This window comes from Cinclus cinclus, chromosome 3 (genome assembly GCF_963662255.1).
Source record: "Cinclus cinclus chromosome 3, bCinCin1.1, whole genome shotgun sequence".
NCBI lineage: Eukaryota > Metazoa > Chordata > Aves > Passeriformes > Cinclidae > Cinclus > Cinclus cinclus.
Genome location: NC_085048.1, coordinates 70,303,183 through 70,323,267, shown reverse-complemented (window position 1 = coordinate 70,323,267; position 20,085 = coordinate 70,303,183). Strand labels below are relative to the sequence as shown.

Sequence of the window (20,085 nt, the reverse complement as noted above, 5' to 3'; positions counted from 1 at the left end):
ACAGTAATGGGTTGCAATGCAGGGCAGTTGAAGAGTTAACTTCTACTGTTTGGTCTCAAGTAAGGGGCTGTGTCTAGGACATCTGTAGGGCTCTTCAAGGCAGCAAGCTGGCAACAAAATGTAGTGAAATAAAAGGCTGATAAAGAGAATTAAGCCTCATTTTAAATGATTCTGTAAAACAGCAGGTGTTGAGTACCTGAAAGTTTTTTCATTTAAGAACTTCATCAAACGGGGAAGGGGGGGGTGAGGTGGGATGGATTGCTTTTGGCATGTAAGTTGTGCATTAAGTAACTTTTGAAGTGAGGAATGGGATAGAGAAACTATTAAGCCTTTCTTTGTGATGGAGATACCTGAGTGTTTGTGGTTTCTTTTGGTGCCTTAATCTATCAGTGAGTTCTTGTTTTCTGTGAAGGCCTTTTTTTCTGTTGGAATAACTTGTTAAAACACTAAAATGAAGGTAAAAAGAAGTTGTGTCTGTGAGTCTGATGACTTAGCAATAGCAAAGGCCTTCTGTGTCTGCTTCTTAGCTGAAAAATCCTAGACAGTATGGTGGAAGAGATCACAGAGAATCACACAGAATATTCTGAGCTGGAATAAGGATCTTTTGGCTGTCCCTTCACAGGATAGCCCAAAGAATCACACCAGGTGGCTGAGAACATTGTCTGAACAATTCTTGAACTCTTTCAGGCTGGTGCTGTGACCACTTCCCTGGGGAGCCTGTTCCAGTGCCCAAACACTCTCTGGGTGAAGAATCTTTTCCTAATATCTAACCTAGACCTCCCCTGACGCAACTCCAGGCCATTCCCTCAGGTCCTGTCCCTGGTCAGCACAGAGCAGAGATCAGTGTCTGCCCTTCCACTTCCCCTCATGAGGATGCTGTAACTGCAATGAGTTCTCTTCTCTGGGCTGAACTGACCAAGTGACCTCAGCTGCTCCTCAAATGCCTTCTCCTCAAGGCCCTTCCCCATCTTCACTGCCCTCCTTTGGACTCTCTCTAACAATTCAATGTCTTTGTTACACTGTGGCACCCAAAACTGCCCCCAGCACTGGAGGTGAGGCTGCCCCAGCTCAGAGCAGAGCAGGACAATCCCTCCCTTGTCCGGCTGTGATGCTGTGCCTGATACCCCCAGGACAGGGTTGTCCCTCCTGGCTGCCAGGGCACTGCTGGTTCATGTTCAACTTGACATCGACCAGGACCCCCAGGTTCCTTTCCATTGCTGCTTTCCAGTGTCTCATTCCCTGGTCTGTCTGTACATCCAGGGTTGCCCCCTCCCAGGTGCAGAATTTGGCACTTTCCTTTGTTCAAACAAGAGAATGCATTTGGTTTTTCTGGTTTCAACCTGAAAACTCTGCCAGAGCTATTCCTGAGAGATGTTTGTCTGACCTGAAAACCAACACTGGAGGAGATTATCTGTCTAACCCTGGCAGTTAGATATAGTGGAGCACTAAATCTAACTTTTTTCACATATCATTTGCTGCACCGCAGGTTTGTTACTGAGTACTCAAATTCTAAGGGAGCATTGTATTACTACTTTCTTTGCAACTTGCTGGCTTGTAATATGCTGGAAGTTACCTCAGTCTATCTCTGTTAGTCTGAGGAACCCTGCTGATTTTCCTCTTTCACATACTGTTGGCTAGACTTCTGATCATTTCCTTTACTTGTGCTTGATCCAGATTTCTCTTGATCCACAGCACTAAAAATTGGATTGAGATGAGCCTTATTTACATGGTTCCCTGTTCTGCAGCTGGCATTGAGGCACTTGTGTCTCTCCAAGCACGGAAGATATCAGCCAGGTCAAATGGCAGGGATCTCCTTTCCAGGAGAGGATTTTAAAAGCTGAGTGCTGCAGTGCTCAGATCAGTGGTGCTGGAGACTCTTAAGTGTGATGCTGAAAAGATAAAAGGGTAAAAAAAAATCATTTAGTGTAGAGAGATAAGTGGATATGAGCAGCCATATTATGTATAAGATGCCAATGGAACAAATTATTTAGAAATGTCTGTTAGTAGGAACTAATTGAATACTGTGTAGATTGGAATATATGAAGTAGGATGCAGCCAAGACTTAATGAGAGAGAGAGGAGGAATTGGCATGTGGATCCCCTCATCTGTTTTCCTTCCCAAAATAGCGTGTTTCTAGGGCCAGGAGGGGTAGGAGTAGAACAATGAAAGAACTGGACACACAAACACAGTTAAGTGTAATTATGTTGAAGAACAACGACGACGTTGTTAAATGGCTATAGAGGGCTGCCACAACTCCCAGGAAGCCCAGTGGCGAATGGTGTGAGTAAAAGGAAGTGTTTCCATGTGGTTTGGCATCAAGTGGTCATTGGTCACTAGCCAACCCTTTCAGCCCTTACTATTCTGTTTGTAACAGTGGTATTTTCAATGGCTGAGTTGGAAATGACAAGTGGCATATTAGCATGCAAGTGCTGCTGTGTTTTTCTGGTCAAAATATGGGGTTGGGAGTCTCAGCTCAAATTTCAGTTTCAGTGTGGTGATAGGGATAGGATGAATCTACTTAGCTGTGGACCTTGAGAAATGCCTCACACATGTGGTTCACCTCCATTACTTTGCAGGAATAGTGTGGACACGTGGGGTAGGGACATCATGAAATGGGGCCTTTTGACATTTTGCATGCCAATGACAACACAAAAGTGAGTTCACACTGGAACAGTGTGCTGGGACAGGGGAAAGATGTAGTCTTATTAGTAAGGTCTCTGTCTTTATTCTACCGTGTTGGCACAGAAGCAGAATGGAGATCAATGCTAATGATAGATTATTGTAAAAATGCATGATTTTGCTAAACCAGCAAATGTAAGCAACTTCTTGCATTAAATCATCTCAGAGAATAAGGAAAGAAAATAAGCAATAAAAAGCATGTACAGATGGATGCTATTCTGATAGTAACATGTTGTATTGAAAATGTTACAAGGATTGCTATTTGCACAAAATTGTATGCAGTGAGGTCATGAGCAGAGTACTGAACTGTAAATGTTTTCCGTTTGTGGGTTAGCTCAAAACTCTCTAATTTGACTAGTGTATCATCAAAGGTGTTCTGTCTTGGATGGCAGGCTTATTATCTGTCATGTATATGACTTTGTTGGTATAGTGGCACAATAGAAGATACATGTACTGCATTAATAATTAGTAGTTAAATGAATTTCCTTTGTTTTCTACACAGGGTCAGAAAACAAGTAAACTTACACAGAGAAGTGGTTACTCCAAGAAACGTGTAGGGTTATGGTAGAATCAAAGCAGTTTCTTGGGGACTACTGTTATTTTTATTTAAAGTCAAAGGTAAATATTTTTTTGTTTTGGATGATAAACTGGGCATAATACAGGAGAGCCTGGAATGTGATAATTGCTTAATTGCTATATTTGTACATGCATTTTCTGCTGAGGTATACTGCTATATTGTGTGAGATTCTTCAGTTCTTGACTTAATAACAGCACAAATTTTTTATAAGGTCCAAATTTAAATGTGTCACTGTTATCTAAATTTTAAGACAAATTGAAGCAGTGAAGAGTAGCGCCTTTCCTAGAATTTAATTCTCAGCTGTTACTCTAGGAAGAGCATGGATGATAACTTTGAGCCAGTTTTTTTGAGCCCTATGAAATTAAAAAAGTGCTGGGAAGCCTGCAGTTTTGTCCTTGTCAGAGAAAAAAAAGTAGCTTGGTATCTTGGTTATTTGATGTTTTGTGTTGCAGTCCTGTTAATTTGTCCTTGAGCAGAACAGACTGATATATTTTATGAAAAGAAGAAGAAAAAGAACCATCAGAGAGGTGGATTTTACTTTGGTTGAGAGACTATTTCCTCCCCCCCCCGCCCTCCCTCCCCCAGGTAAAACAGGACCCTTTTGTCACTGTTTAACTTTTTTTTTTTTTTAATTTACTTTCTAGCTGATAAATTTAGACGGAAGCTGGAAGAACTGGAGAAGGAGAAAAATTCTTTAAAATTTCAGCTTCCTTCAAGGCATCCCTCAGTTAGCAGCTTTTTGGATAGGTTCATGACCCAAGTTCAGGCAACATTGCACTGGGCTGCTGATCAGTGGTAAGTTTGTTGATTCATTATTGTGTAAAATGATGCTTCTCTTTTTGTCAAAATGCAGAATACAATTTATGAATAATTATAATAAAGCGTTTTAATGCCTGTCTAACATACCTGTATGGAGCTTGTTTATGAAAATCCCACCCTGTCCCCCTTTTTTCTTCTTTCTACAATTCTTTCAGCATCCCCCTGAAAAACATTGATCATGATGAACTGGGAAATTAAATGGAATGTTTCTCACTGATGTTGAGTGGGAATGGGATTGAATCCTTGACACGGCAGCTTGAGCATACAACAGCAGCGCAGCTTGAGCGAAGCTTCCCTGTGGAGTTAATTCTGATGCTCCCTTTCAGGCAATGAAAGGATATTTAAATATAAAGTAAAAACCAGATTATTTTTTGATATGAATAAATCTTTGGGAGCTTCCTTTTGTGTGCCACTTCTTAGATAGCAATATTGAGCTCAGCACTGTACAAAGTCACAAAAATAAATTCTGTCTTTTGTCTTGAAGGGATAACTTTAAAGGTGGGAGGAGTGGAAGATGTTTTGGATGGCCCAAGAGAGATAGCTTAGAGGAAAAAAAAATAGGCTCTATTTCTTGGTCTGTCTTCATCCTTGCTCCTAGTTAGTGTTGTTATAAGAGGATACTTTCTAAGTATTGAAAGATATTCTCAAATGCAATAGCCCAAATGAAAGAAGAGAAGCCTTTTGTTTTCTGGCAACTTAAAGGCTGCAGAGTGCTAGTCAATACCTTTGTGTGTAATTTTTGACAGACATGAAAATTAAATAAAATCAGTACAGATAATATGAATTCTTTTTTGTGAAACTGGAGAATTTGAAGGATTTTTGGCCTCTACTTATAGCATCTAGTAATAAGGGAGGTTTAAAAGAAGCTGAACTCCTTCAGAGCTGTTTGCTTCTACCTTCTGAGGCTCTAAGAGGCTATTTCACCTTTGCTCAAAGATTAGGATACACCATTCTCAGTTTTGTCATTAAGATGTGTTTGGTCGATGCATTTATTTGTAATAATGATTTTGGCATTAGAGGTAGTGTTGTTGTCTTTGTCATAGAAATTGAGTCACTAAAGCATCCCTCAGATACAGTTGCTTATTTTTATCCTGTATAATGTATATATAATGCTTTTATATATAAAATAGATGTTATAATGTAATTATGAAAGTGCTCCTGTTCTTTGGATGATTAGATCTGTAACTCTTCTCTTTGCACAGGTCTGAGCAGCACCATTCTTCAGGGTCAGATGAATATCGTCTTCCCTTTTCTGCCTTGTGCACAGTCCTTTCTTTGAGCTTTAATTCAACTGCTGTTGTTGTGACACCCTTTTATTTGCTTGCTTGATTCTTGTAGCCTTTTACACTGCTTTGTCTGTGGTGTGACTCATTGAGACAGCAAGAGTACCCTTTGTCTTCCGTACAAGGATTTAAGTCCTGTCTGTTCCAGAAGTATTTTTAGATAGTACAGTGGAAAACACAACTGCTTCCTCAAGGAAAATTTGTAGGCTTCAGTTTTTATTTTCATTTAGAATTGGAACAAAATCAATGTACCGAGGAAATTTTTTTTTTTCACCTGGAAAATTAAAAAGATGATCAGACTAACCTCAGAAGACCACATCATTACAATTTTACTGTAGTTGAGTCAGTCTCATCTTTTCGCAAGAGACGTGTGTATGGCAGCTTGTTTAAGATATGAAGCTCAAATTCATGCCCCAGTTTTGTTTTACTTGATTAAATTATGAGATGAGTTTTTAAGTGAATCCATTTGATGTTGACACAGCATACTGGGGGCGTGTGGTGGGAGCTAGTTTTCGTTATGTTTAGCTTAGGAACAAAGAATGCTGTTCTTGTGCAATCAGTCAGGGTTGGTGAGATCATAGAGATCTTATCTTCCAGCATTTCCAAGCAGACAGATACACATGGAATTTCCAAGAAGGTTCTGAAAATAAACTAAATAAACATTATTTAATTTTTTGATTTTTTTTTTTATATTTGATTTTATATTTTGGAATTTTTTCTAAGTTTTGATCAGCCACTTGGAAATTTATTACATACCTCTCTAGGAACGATGAAGCTCCAGCTGGAAGAAGGTGGCTTCAGAGCTGCTGGGAAGTGTGGTTAGTTGGAGCCACAGGAACCTGTAATGATTGTAAGGCATGGTGATGGCCTAGCACCTCATAATAGGGATGTCTCTTCGGTGCATGCTGTTAGTACAAAAATGCAGTTACACTGTCATTATGTCTATCTTGCTTAATGATACCTATGTTAGTGCTGAGGCTTTATTTTGCTGTTTCAGTATATTCTGCAGCCCACAGAGAGGGAGTAGAGCATGTGTGTCTTTTGATGGTCCTGCAGAAGAGATGCAAACCTCTTGTTCTACACACTTGTTAAACACCTGTGCCTGGAGATCATAATTGCGTGATTAATCATGCTTAAACCACACTTACGATGCATGTTTTATATGTGGCATGGATGTATTTTCTTTGCAAGATTACAGTGGGTAATCATGCCTCAAAGCACTTTGAGGCACAGTATTTTTAAAAGAAGATACTGAAGTGAATCTGTACTCTTTACGTGGAGATGCATGGACATGTGTCTAGAGATGGACACAGAAACACAATTGCCCTCCACAAGAGCACGTGCCCTTACGAGGGAATGTGGAAGGCAGAATGGATTTGCATTGCTTGCAGGTGCATTTTGAGAGGCTGGTTATGCAATTGATACTTAACATAATGTGCTGATTACCTTGGAGTCCAGTCATGCAAAGATTTATAACTGATGGTTGTACAGATGACTGGGAGGAAGCCCACTGATTGTGATTTTGAAAGAACTTACTGTGCAAGAGAGAAGTAAAATCTGGCATTGTGGAGCAAACACTCCAGATGATATCTAACATGGTCTCCAAAAGCTGACAGAAGCTGCAGAAATGGCTTTGGCAAGTTTCTAAACTTCTGTCTTAGAGATTTTTCTCTGTATTGATAGAAACTACATGCCTTAGTTTTGTCTCTTTCAAGGCAGTGATGGATAAATTTCTGAAATATGATAAAGCTGGGGGAAGCCTGGAGCTATACAAGTTTTCCATTTTCTTTCTTCATCGTGTTGTAGAAACAGTGTAAATGTTTGAGATAATAAAGGAAGACATGCCAAAGGAAAAACATCTCTTGTTCTCTAACTGTATCTGTTTGAAATGTAATAATTCTGGTGGTGGAGTGTTATCGCTCTGAAGGTAACATTTAGCATTCTGATCTGTTTAATCCTTGAGACACTGAAACTAGTGAAAACCACTAATTTTTACCTTTGGTCATTTTTTTTTTTCCCAAAGGGTTAGGCATGAAGAAAATGGTCTTTGTCATGAAAAAGAGCACAGACTTGTACGATCAACTTCCCAGGAGAGGATGCAGGTTTCGGTCACAAAACGAAACCAGCTTTTTCAAGAAAAGAAACGGTTACAGGTAACAGGACTGCAAAGTTGTGTATAAGAACGAGTGCTGTGTGGGGAAAACCTTGTAAGCTGTCACACAGAATTAAATAAATTTATTGTAATAGCAACTTCGCTTCTGTGTAGTAATTAGAGCCTTGGCTGGAGTCCAGTCGATAATCTAAGTGATGATTGGAGATGGCAGCCACAGGAGTTCTGTTAATCTCATTACAGAAACACAGAGCTGGAAGGTTTAGTGGCTTGTGTGCATGCTTAAACTTTCCTCATTATCTTTGTAAGCGTGCTCTTTGTTATAATTTGACATTTTAATGTTACACTGATCTTCAGAAGTTTTTATTTGAAGATGAAAAGTTTTCATGCATTTCTGGTTAGAATTTACTATAAATACATGATTTACCAGCTTTTATTCCTGAAAGATGATTGATGCTTTTCATAAGGATGAAGGAATCATCACGGAGCCGTCAGCATTTGCTAACAATAGCTTTTCAGTGACACATGATGTCACACGTGATAGTTTGGCAAATGGAATGTTTCAAGATGGCATGAGTCCAATTTTAAGTCTGCAAACCTTTTAAGCAAAATTTAGCTTTTTCTTTTCACCGTCCTTCAAAAATCTCAATGTACTGTCTAGTTATGTGTTTTTTAAACCTTGGTGATCACACTCAGCAATGTGGCACCTGGGAGAGCTGGTGGACCTAGTTTTCCTTTTTTTCTGTGATATTTTTATTCCTTTGGTGGATCCAATAGTGTAGTAATTTCTCTGTGTGCACATGAAAATTTGTGTGTGTATATATATATATAAAATGCACAAAGAAATAGAGAACATTTTATGTGCAGAATTGTACTTAGCTGAAGAAATGTCTTTATCCTACTCATGGCCTTTGTATTTTTTAAGTTTATTTCATCCAGCAGGATGAAAGAGGAGACACAGTACAGTTCAGCATTATCAGTATGCGGAACTTTTTTTTAATGTAGATATTCAAGAGCCACCTCTAGATACTGAACTGAAAACTGCTGTACTTAAAACACCCCAACAGCTAATTTTTACACTTGCTCAAGCTGAATCTTTATTCTTCTGTAGCTATACTAGGGAAAAATTAACCACACCATTATATGGGCATGCTATTTATTAGCATTTTATCAAAAGTATAAGGAATTCAGGGTTCTGGGGAAGGCTGATCTATGGTGATTGTTTGCACCCAGGAACCTCTAAAGATTAGTCCTGCCCAAAATCTTGCACGATCAGAAGTACACTTTTTTAAAAAAAATATTTATTTTCCTCAGCCCTTTACTTTACTTTTTCTTTTGCCCTTTGTCCTGTTGGTTCTGTATTTGTCATCAGGGATTTGAAAACTTGTGGCAGTATCTAAAATTTTTGTATTAATGTTTCTACTGCAATCTCTACTTCATGGAGACCGTCAGTCCATAAGTGAAGCTGGAGATACACAGTCAGTACTGATTAGCTGTTGTGTTGGAAATCCCAGTTTAAACTCAAATTTCCAGAGTAAAACTCCAGCTTATTTTTAGCGAGATGAATATCATCTACTGCTCCGTGCTGCGACTTTAGGCCCTTTTTATGTGTCTGGAGTCTGACCAAGAGCGCACTTAAGGCTTCTTTGCATTTCTGGAAAATTATGTAGGAGAATTCCAGTTTACTGATTAAAATTTCTATGCTCCCAAGAATGCCTGTGAACTATTCCTGAGCAGAGCAGCTTTCTTTTTGTGAATTCTGGTAGCTATGTTGTACATTTCAGTACTAAAAGTGTGATTGTAAAACTAGATCCCATTCATCTTCCTTTCTGTTCCCATGTAGGTTGCTTATTGCAGTGATTGCAATTACTGTTTTCACAGAATGTGGAGGTCTCTGTATTAAGTAGGGCCTATTAAGATTTTGGCAGTATTCCCAAGCCAGTAACACAGAGACAGAATTGTCCTTTGTGCACACTAAAAGCCTTATTTGAGACTGAAAGAAACAAAACTGATGTTTTTGGTCTGCTGACCTTTCTGCCCTTGACAAATGCCTGTGGGGTGAAACATGGGCCATACCATTCTCTTCTTGCTAAAACCTAGTGTGCTGGACTATAGTAAGTTGAAATTTTGGAGCTAAGGAGCCTTTGAATATGCAAGGACTATTTCTTCTTGGTCTAAGTAATACTTGAAACTCTGGTTACAGTGCAGCAAACCTGAAAGTACATTTGCTAACAAAATTAGTGAACTAAACTTAGTGTAAATTGCATTGGTAGCATTAAAATAATATTAAGGTTTTGAAGTAAAGCTCTAAAAAAGCAAAGAAATGTTGAAGTCTGTTATTTGTGCATAGAAAATATGTTTTATAAGAGTCTGTAATATTGAAGTATGCCTTTTTCCCCCTAAATCCCTATCTCATACATAGCTGAAGTGTGTGTTCAGGTATTCAGAATACCATTTTATCTTCATTACTCAGTATTTGACCCCAGAACCTTTTTACTGTGTGCCGCTCAAACCTTCTTTTGAATACAAATTTATTAATTTGTGAGTGGGCTCTTTTTAAAGTATTAATCAAAATGGTGTCTTAGTGATTCAAAGCCACTTAATTTTCTCTCTCTAACACCATTTTGGATGTTACTGCCATTTGCTCAGATGCAGAATGGAGAAGTGAATTGCCATAAAAAGACATATGGTTGTTTCTAATGTCAGTTTTGTAATGCCTAGTTATTTACTTATTAAAGATTTGGTTTTGGGTTTCTGGCTTTTTTGTTTTTATTTTATTTTTAGTCGGACTGAATGTGATCAGAGTTTGAAATTGAGCTTTGATTTCTGTTGAGATCCTGTAGATAACATGTCAGAGATCTCTTGCAGGTTGTATAGAAAATGATAAACATATGGTATGTGGCCATGTGTGGAGATTATAGTTTATATGGCTTTCAGATTTTCACAGAGAGAGTAAGAAATGTAATAATAGAATCAAATACTCCAGTATGGCATTTCAGCTAGTTTGATGACAACCTCAGCAACCCAGATTCCTTCAACAAGTGCTGCTTCCTTGGATGCAAGCTATCTGTCGGGTTTTAAAGGAAAAACCTGTGCAAGGATGATGTATAAATGCATGAAGTTTTTTTTTTTTTTTTTTTTATTTTGGCCTCCTCACTTCAGGAAAGACATAGAGGTGCTTGAACATGTCCAGAAAAGGGCAATGAAGTTGGTGAAGGGTCTGAAGCACGAGTCTGATGAGGAGCAGCTGAGGGAGCTGGGAGTGTTTAGCCTGGAGAAAAGGAGAATCAGGGAGGCCTTATCACTCTCTACCTGGAAGAATGTTGTAGCCAGGTTGGTCTCTTCTCCCAGGTAACTAGTGACAGGACAAGAGGAAACAACCTCAAGCTGTACCAGGGCAGACTAAGACTGGACACGAGAAAGAATTTCTTCACTGAAAGGATGGTAAAGCTTTGGAGTAGGCTGCCCAGGGAGGTGGTAGAGTCATCATCCCTGGAAATGGTGAAGAAATTACTTGACTTAGCACTTGATGCTGTAGTTTTAGTTGACAAGGTGCTGTTCAGTCAAAGGTTGGACACAATGATCTTGGAGCTCTTTTCCAGCATTAATGATTCTACAGTTCTATGCAGAATTCTAAAAATTGTATTTTGAAAGAAACATCAATATCATAATGCACGTAATTTGAACTTCGGGAAAAGTGAGTGTGACTGAGGTTGTTCTATGCATTTTAAGTCAAGGGAAGGATTTTGTGCCTTTAGTTAAAATGAAATGTTACCAGAAGGGCTGGTTAGATAGTGACTCTCTACTTGCGTTCTCTGGTTCATGTGGGATTGGAACCATTAGGCAAACCATTGCAGGGATATTCTGCAGGATAGATGTTTGATCAGTTTAGCTGCCAGTCTGTAGAACAAGATTCTGTTGCCGTGGCTGATCTGACATTTGTATTTTTGGTGGAAATTTTTAGCTTGTAAACTTGGGAAATACCTTTGTACTTCAAAAGTGAAGGAGGGCTTGACAGTAGGTGTTGGAAGAGGAACGTGAAATGTGGTGTTGAAGTGGAGGTGATGAGTTTCAGACTGCTAGAAGTACTAGAATTTCTGAATACAACTGAGTTATTTTTTGTGCGTCAGCAAGAGGCTGTCTCATTTAATGTTTGCTGAGCTGGACAAATATTGCTTCTGACACTTGTACTGTTTTTTCTTAGGGGAAAATGGGTTTCTTTTATAGGGTTCATAGTAAACTTTGGTTTCTGTTCTATGCAGGAAGAAATTGAAGATCTCCGAACAAGACTGGCCATATTAGAAGGAAAAGATGAACAGCTGAGAAAAGAAATTGAAGAACAAGATAGGCTTATTCAATCACAGGACTGTGAACTGGCTGCTTTACTTGGCTGCATTTCTTTAAGAGAGCTGCAGGAAATAAGCAAGGCTGTGGATGACACTTTAACATCCTCCTATCGAATTCCATTCAGTTTAGATCCTCCAGGAGCAATAAAGAGGTATTTAAATATAAATTTAGATGTAGAGTCTTGTCTCTTCCTGTATGTTCTGCTGAATTGGCTGTCAGTTGTTTTCTTCATCATTGTGCCAGCTAATTATCTGGACTTAGACACTTTAAAACTTTCTAAGAAGAAATTTTGGAGTTCTAATATTGATGTACTTCCTCAGAAGAGTTTGTAGTTATTCGAATGTCGTGCACTTAATGTTCTTTTATGGTGAAAACCCACCTACAGAAAGCATGTGTCCATCAACTGTTAATTCCTATCATCAGCTTACACTATTTCTTGTTAACTGGTGGATTTTTTTTCCCCAGTTTGATAATGCAATAATTAAAACATATTTCTCACAGCCTGAAAGTGTGTAGTAGGCACCATTCAAATAAATATTAGAGATGCTTCTTGCTTCCACGAACTTGTAATTATGATAAAGTCCTATGGGATGAGGAGTGCTAGGCTCAGACAGTGAACTTGAGGCAGTGGGGGAGAGGATGCAGCATGAGTAATTTTGGGACACTCACAGTTAAATGAACAGTAGATGGATCCTTTAAATGGAAAAGTAGCTACTCTTGGCAGTATTTTGTAAATAACCTCATCTTTATTTAAAAAAGCAATTGAAGTACAGAAACTGTGCTGGACATTGGTGATGGGACTTTGCAAGTGGTACTGATGCTGTGCCACCAAGAGAAAATAAAATTCTTGTTTATTCTAACATACTTTTTTTTCAGATAAGCAATAATGCTGTTGCTTGCATTTTTTTTCTCCCATCATGTTTATTGGATTTAGTTTGGTTGTATTATCATTCATGAGAAATTGCTGCTCATGTGTGCTAATTTATACAGATTTTTTTTTAAGTCAGCAGAACATTTTATAGAAGACATATTCTTCTCTTTTGACATTTGAATTTTAAATTAGGTTATGGGAAATAGTTTCTTTCATTAAGTTTAGGTTGTTTTAATAGTATCTTATACCTGTGTTTCTGAGATTGAGGAGTAAAAGATATTAAGCAGTCAGAGAAATGGATTTAAGTTTTCTTATTTTTGGATTTGCTTATGAAAGAATATTCAGATTATTTTTTTCTCTCATTGCTGGTGTAATATTTGGGTTATACTTACCTCACTGGGAAATTATTTAAAAGTGAGTTAAATAGCATGGGTTCAGGAGGAATTCTCTCTGAGTTGTTTGCTTACTAGCACCATGAATAACACAATCACTTGAGTGGAAAACAGGCATTCGCTATTCAAAGTGAGTTCATAACTGAAATGAAGATTTTAAAGTATTTTTTTTCCCTTTCTGTTCATTTTCCAAAGATGCAATGAATGAAGCTTTAATTTTTAATTTTTTTTTTTTTTTTTTGTTGGTTGACTTTGTCACCAGTGTTTCTGCTCTCATTCCCATAGTTGGAGTTCTGCTGTTGGGACTCTGGTGGATTGACCTTGTCTGCACACCAGGTGCTCACCAAGCCACTCTATCACTCCCTCTTCTCAGCCTGCCTGGGGAGACAAAATAAGATGGAAGACAATCCCTAGGTTGAGATAAAGCAGTTTACTAAAGCAAAAGTGAAATGTTGCCTGCATGCAAACAAAGGTTTTAATCTCTTCTTTCCACCATCAGGTGATATCCAGACACTTCTCAGGAAGCAGGGCTTCAGCACATGAAGTAATTGCTCTGGAAGACAAACCCTGTAAATAATGAATGCCCCTGCTTCCTCCTCCTCTTGTCAGCTTTTGTATCAGCAGATGTCCCAGACATCCTGTAGTATGGAAAGTCCCTTTGGGTCAGTGGGAGTCAGATATCCTGGGTATGTCCCCTCCCAAGATTTTACCGATCCCCAGCCTACTGCTGGTGTGGGAGGGTGGAATGTTGGAGAGAGGGTGCTGATGCTGTGCCAGCACAGACTGTGTTATCAACAGCTGTGTGTTACCAACAGCTTTCCAGCCACCGATGCAAAGCACAGCACTGTGGGAGCTGCTGCAGGGAAAGTTAACTCCATCTCAGCTAACCCAAATACAGGGCACATAAATGCAGTTATTCAGCAGTGAGAGTTTATTCAGATTAACGGTGATCTTAACTGATTGGCGGCTTCCTTTTCAAGCTGTAAAGTGTATCATACCTCAGGCAGACATTTTATGTCTGAATCCAGGCCTGTTCTCCTTCTGTAAGGTGAAAAATCATCATGCACATAGTAAGACATTTGGTGTGGGTATAATTCCCATGTGCCTATGGGCATCCTCTAGACTGTCATACAGCTAACAATAATTTAGGAAATTACCTTGTTTTAACTGTTGCTCAAAGCAAGGCTACAATTTCCAAGTGACATCAGGTTGCTCAGGGCCCCTTCTTTCTGAGTTTTGTACATCTTCAAAGATGGAGATTTTGCAGCCTTGCTAACCATCCTGCATTTCAACACCCTTGCAGTAGACTCTTTTTCCTTTGTATTGCCAGAATTTCCATGGTTGCAACTTACATTGGCTTATTCTAAATGTGTACTTCTTGTGGAAGAAGTATTGTTTACTAGGTAGCAGGTTTAAATACTTGGTTGATGCTTGTTCAACATATTAGTTTTAAATTCCAAAGTCTTGGTGTCGTTATTTTGAAAGAGATTTTCTGTAAATATGCATTTTATTTAATCAATAGTTGTGGAGGGGAAAAAAGTTTTCCAAAATTAGAGCTATCTATGTGAGAAATAAAGCTATTACTCATGCACATATACTAGAGATTAGTGATAATGTAGGAAGTTCAATATCCATGGGCAGTAAATTGCAAGCTCCTCACTGCTAGGCTGCAAGATGCTCTGTATTTATTCTAGCAACCTTGTGCTTGTCAGTAAAATACTGCTATAATGTGCTTTTTCATAATTATTTGTTGGCTACATGAATTGCATTCAGCACTGGAGTAACACAGGCAGGGCTAGTGTGAAGCATCTCTTAAAACAATCTGTGCTATAATGAATTGTATTTGGTGGCTTGCAGCTCACTCAAAGATTTAAAAAAAAAAATCAGTCTATTGAAGCAAACTTCCAGGAACATGAGAGGACATATTGTAAAAAGAGTACTTGCCCAAGTTCTTGCCCTTCTGTGTGGAGGGGGAAAAGAAGTCAAATATAACACTGGGATGAGCATTGGTTCTAAGCTTCTTTTTCTTGTCGAGTGTTTTTCAGGAGTGTTCTTTGTTTTGCCTTATCTTTGGTATGTGGTGAACTTTTTAAATACAGAGAGCCTTTGTCAATACCTAAAGCGTGCTTTGAATTTGAAGAATTAAGAAATGTTGCACACGTTACCCTGGCACCTTACTTGAGGGCTGTTGGAAGACGTGGTTAAAACCTGCTGGTTAATGGGCAAAGAAATATGTTTTGACAGGGAGTTCTCACTGAGGTTGAGACTGCAGAATGTGGTTGTTTTGCTCATCCAGACAGGCTTAATTGTTCTTGGTAAGCTAAATTGTATAATCGTTATTTTACAATGGGGAAATTGCAAGGCAAAAGCTCAGTTCACTTGTATGGGGGCTGTGTGGAAGTGGATTTAAAAGGTGGCAGCAGCTGGTGTTGTGTGCACTGTGACACATGCCAGTGTTTTAACTGAAGACAGTGCACTGAAATCAGAGGAAAATGGGTCTGGGTATTTCAGCATGAAGCACTTCTGGAGATTGCAAAATGTATCCAGATATGTAATTTTCATATTTGATACTGGGTGCCATTTTAGAAATACATGTTTTTAACTAGCATGATTTCAGTTTTCTGATTATAAAATAATTATTAATAATTTGACCTATTCACTTCAGTATCTGTTAGCTCCTTTATTTGTTTCTGTTTCACAATGCAAACTGGGGAAATCTGTTCTACTTCTGCTCACATTTAGTTTCATTTAGCAGTTTCTTTGTTTTATCCATATCTGCAGGTGCCTGTCTCCTTACAGTATATAATTCTTAAAAGAAATTGCATGGTTCCATCTGGACTGTTGTCTGGGCACTGATTGCTGGTTGAAAGTAATTCAATTATATACCTTTCAAAATATTTGAATGCCTCACCTCTTCTTCACATGGAACAATTTTTGATTAGTAAGCATTTGTTCTATTGTGGGTTTGTGGGGTCATCTGAAGATAAGGACGTTCTCTGTTATTTGTATTAGTTATTAGAGGGTTATTAGAATCTAATAACTAAATTATTAGACTAATTTGTATTAGTTATTAGATACTGGCCTTCCTTGGAAATAACAGGGGAGATAAAAACAGAGGAGGGAAAAAGGAAAGAGCCAGTCTTCCAACTTGGAGGACAGAGCTGTTACTGGCAACCTGAATTATTTTGGAGCAATCTTAAAGGCAATTTTTTGTCCTTCCAAGCAGCATTACAGAAGGAAAAAGTCACAGCAGAAGGATAAGTAATGCTTGCTTGAGTATCCACGTGTATGGTATAATGAGGAATCTGGTTTTCCCTCCTGAGCATCTGGTTCCCCCTGCTTGCTTGAACAATATCCAGTGGGATGTAGCAGCCTATAAAGCTCAGGCCATGTATGTGCTGATTCCTCTGGGCATATGCACAATGAGATTTTCTTCTCTTCAGGGAAAAATGACCAGCTGTCTCAATCAAAGTGTGATACTGAATTAGTTTGTATATAATGAAGAGAAACAGCTAGCAACAATATCCAGGGACAGACCCTCTCAGTCAGTGAAGTAAAATGGGTGTTATTCTTAGGAAAATAATTGCAGCTGCTGTGGGCAAGCTCTAGTTTTTGTGCACTCCAGACAGATGTAGCAGAAGAATGAGGATCTATTGATACGTCAGAAAATTTGGGGAATGTATTAGTTAGGATGTGATAAACTGCTCCTGCAGAGAGCTGTTTGATTGTCCCTTTGGTCTCAGGCTGATGCTTCTGCTTCTGATAGCAGCTGAAGCAACAACACTTCAACTGCCCTGCAGCATCAGCTGGCACAAGAGTGGTGGGAAATCCAGCACCATGTCAATGGCTTGGTTGGTTGAAACAGCCAGCTGGTTTGGCTGTCTAAATGGTGATTTATAACACCAGAAGATTTCTTAATATGTGACAATGAAAACTGAGCTGCTTGTGATGGTTAGAAATGCCAGCACCATCTTCAGGTGTCTGAACTGATTGTTTCTGTTGGAGTGATTTTATGTAAAAACCCCAAAAATGTGCTGGCATTTAAAAATATATTTTATTAGTAATTTTTATAAAAAACTGTGAAGTGTCATCCAATGCCCTGATTTTTCTTCAAGTCTCCTAACTGCAGCTACTGTTTAGCAGCACTCAGCAAATAAGAGTTGACTCAGTTTAGAGTTTTTATGTATGCAAGAGCTGGACAGGATTATAAGTTTTGAAAGTACACTTCCTATAGGTGTAAGTCTTTGAGAGCTGACAAAGGTAAGTACAGTCACTGAGCAACCTGTGAATCAGTGAGAAACCCTCTTGGTAAGCTGAGGTTATACAAACATTGGGAAAGTGTATTTCCAGTTCTGACTCTTGAAAAATTCTGAGTGGGGAAGCATGTGTACTGAAGCAATCCTTGATGTATAGGAACAGTGAAGAAATAGTGCTTTGCAAATGACAGCTTGAAGAGCAAATTTCTGGAGATAAAACAGCTCTCTGCTCAGAGGTAGGTGCATAATTTCGGGTTCTCATTCATATTCCTTTGAGAGCTTCGTAGATTGAAATGTGCAGAAGGTGTGATGCTGCTGTGCCTTAAAGTACATCTCTTGATAGGTGTTGTCTCAGATCAGATTAATTTTTGAGGCTGGAAGTTTTCCAAGGTGAGACTGTGCATTTTACTTCCAGCTCAGGTGGAATAGTCCTTGCAGCTGTCAGAAATTTCATTTTCATTATGAGTTAAACTCTACTTTTCTTCCTTTGTATTTAATGTCCAAATCCTTTACTCAAGAGCTCTCTCAGGTTTAGATAGGGAAATTGGATTTTCACCATGTCAGCTGAGCAGAAATTTTGTATTTTTATAATTTTTTAACTAGCTCTCCCATCATACAGAAGTTTTCTGTGAGCTGCATTAATGAAGAAAAAAAATCACAGTTTATTTTGAAAACTCTGTCTTAAGTTTAAAGGGCAAAAAAGTTTAAACCTAGGTTTAAAAAGCTGAAAAATTCCTTTCTTGGTATGGTGATACTCAGATGTGTAGCCCAGACAGGCTTATGAATTGATCACATAGAATGAAAATCTCATTATCCCATATCTTTCTTGATTAGATAGAATCAAACTTTGTTGCAGAGCATTTAAAAAGAAAACCAGAAGTGGTGGTTTACCTCTGTGCATTTAATGCATTCTAGCCCTAAATGACCTTAATTGAGCAGAAGTGTGGGGGTAACACAGTATGGAAATGCCCTGTAGATCTTGTCCTGATAAAAATCTGCCCATGGTATCTGTAAATGATGGTCTGTTGGTTTTCCTCTAGAAAACTTCGGTAAGAAGCATGTCTTCTCTTTTTTCTTTTATCCTAGTTGTACATGTCTAGCTTAAAGATGCCTCTTGTTAGATATACTTTTGTTCAAAGCTCTTTTTTTATGGTTTATTTTCAAAACTTTGAGATATAGCTGTTGAGGGAACTATAAAAATACAAGGAGGTTATTGACTGATTTGATTTTATATTGTGGATTTCTTCCCTAAAGGCACAGTCAAGTCCATACACTGAAGATTTTTTGTGGATTTTTTTTTTTTGCCTTGATCTGTAGCAGACATTTACACCAAATGTTCCCCAAGTAGCACCTCTCTCTCTCTCTCTCTCTTTTTTTTTTTTTTTTTTTTTTTTTTTTCTTTGCAAGGGACTGGACAAAAGCTTTTTTTGGAGGTCAGCTTTTGTTTGTTGCTGAAAGCAAGATTACAAGTGTAGGGCTTGGTTTGTATATTTTCATCTTCTAAGAGAGTATAGCTTCTTGCAACTTCAGAATCAGAGGAAGAATCATGTTAGGAGACATAAAGCTGTAAAAGCCATGCTCTCTGCAGGTTGTGATCATGAGAATGAGGTTATTCTTTGCAGGCAGTCTTGTTACTTTGGGCCAAATTCGAACTGTAAACTGTTTAAGTTTGCTGATTTTATCTAGGAGGGAATACATTTTCATATGAATTGAGGGTTCAGCCCATCCTGCTTTCTGCATACAATCTGAGCATGGGCTTCTAGGCTGTTGTTCTTGAATTAGAAATTCAAATATGGGTAATTTTAAATTGTTCTGACTTGTGCTTACTTCTAAAGAAAGTGCTTTCTGCTTAAGCACTCTATTGTGGTGTGGATATTGGGAGTGTAATGACAAGATCTATAATAATGTTTCAGGTGACATTAAAGGAGAATATTTTCTGCTAAAGGACTTTTTAATTGTCTTTCAGTGTCTTCAGGCAGGGATCAGAGATGGCAGCTTAGTTTCTCTATGAAAAATATGAAATTTAGTACAGGATTTATTTGTTTTATACTGGTACCCTCTGTGTGAGGTATGTTCTGTTTTGTGGATACAGAAGCAAAATTCTGACTACACTTTTTGTTGCTGTATAAAAATTTTATTATTAATACAGGAACTGTTTCTGTTTAAGCAGTGTGTATATTTATATATATTGGATGTGGAGAACAGCATGAATTGCCTTTTGCCCATTTACATTCTTTGAATTTTTTCTTAGGAAGCAAAACATAAATACATAATAACTTGGTATGCAAAGGGAAGTATACTAGCATAGTGGAAGGAAAGACATTCAGAAACATTCCTTCCTTTCGGAGAAAGCCATTCTTCCCAGTATTGTGCTAGTTAGTCTTCTTTGAACAAAACCACTTCCACAGTATCTGTAATTCCTCCATGCAAATTAAAACTTCTCAGAAGATTCTTTAAAAGGCATTTGAAACATTATCTGTTATATCATAACACGTAGTGTCCTCTGTGGTTATGTGGGAAGCTGTGATAGAGTGAGGGATGTGTGAACCAGTTCTTCCCTCTGTCCCCTGTTGCACTGAAATGTCTTCCTTTATTTTGCCTGCACACCGTTCCCAATTATGCACATCATTATCTCAGCAGGTTCCAACTGTGTTATTACAATTAAATATACTTAGTAGCTATTCTTTAATATCAGTAAAATGAGGTACTTAAAGGGTACTGCCTGAAGGGTTTGGATCTTAAAATTTTTCC

At 38.3% G+C, this 20,085-nt stretch overlaps 1 protein-coding gene across 1 annotated transcript in view; it reads left to right on the top strand.

Moving 5' to 3' along the window:
* Nucleotides 1-20,085, top strand: part of DISC1 (DISC1 scaffold protein) — a 164,608-nt gene that overhangs the window by 33,131 nt on the left and 111,392 nt on the right. Inside the window, exons 3-5 of the mRNA XM_062490167.1 lie at nt 3,901-4,051; nt 7,382-7,511; nt 11,731-11,966. Of these exons, the coding sequence (XP_062346151.1) occupies nt 3,901-4,051; nt 7,382-7,511; nt 11,731-11,966 (517 nt within the window). The remainder of the gene's footprint in view (nt 1-3,900; nt 4,052-7,381; nt 7,512-11,730; nt 11,967-20,085) is intronic.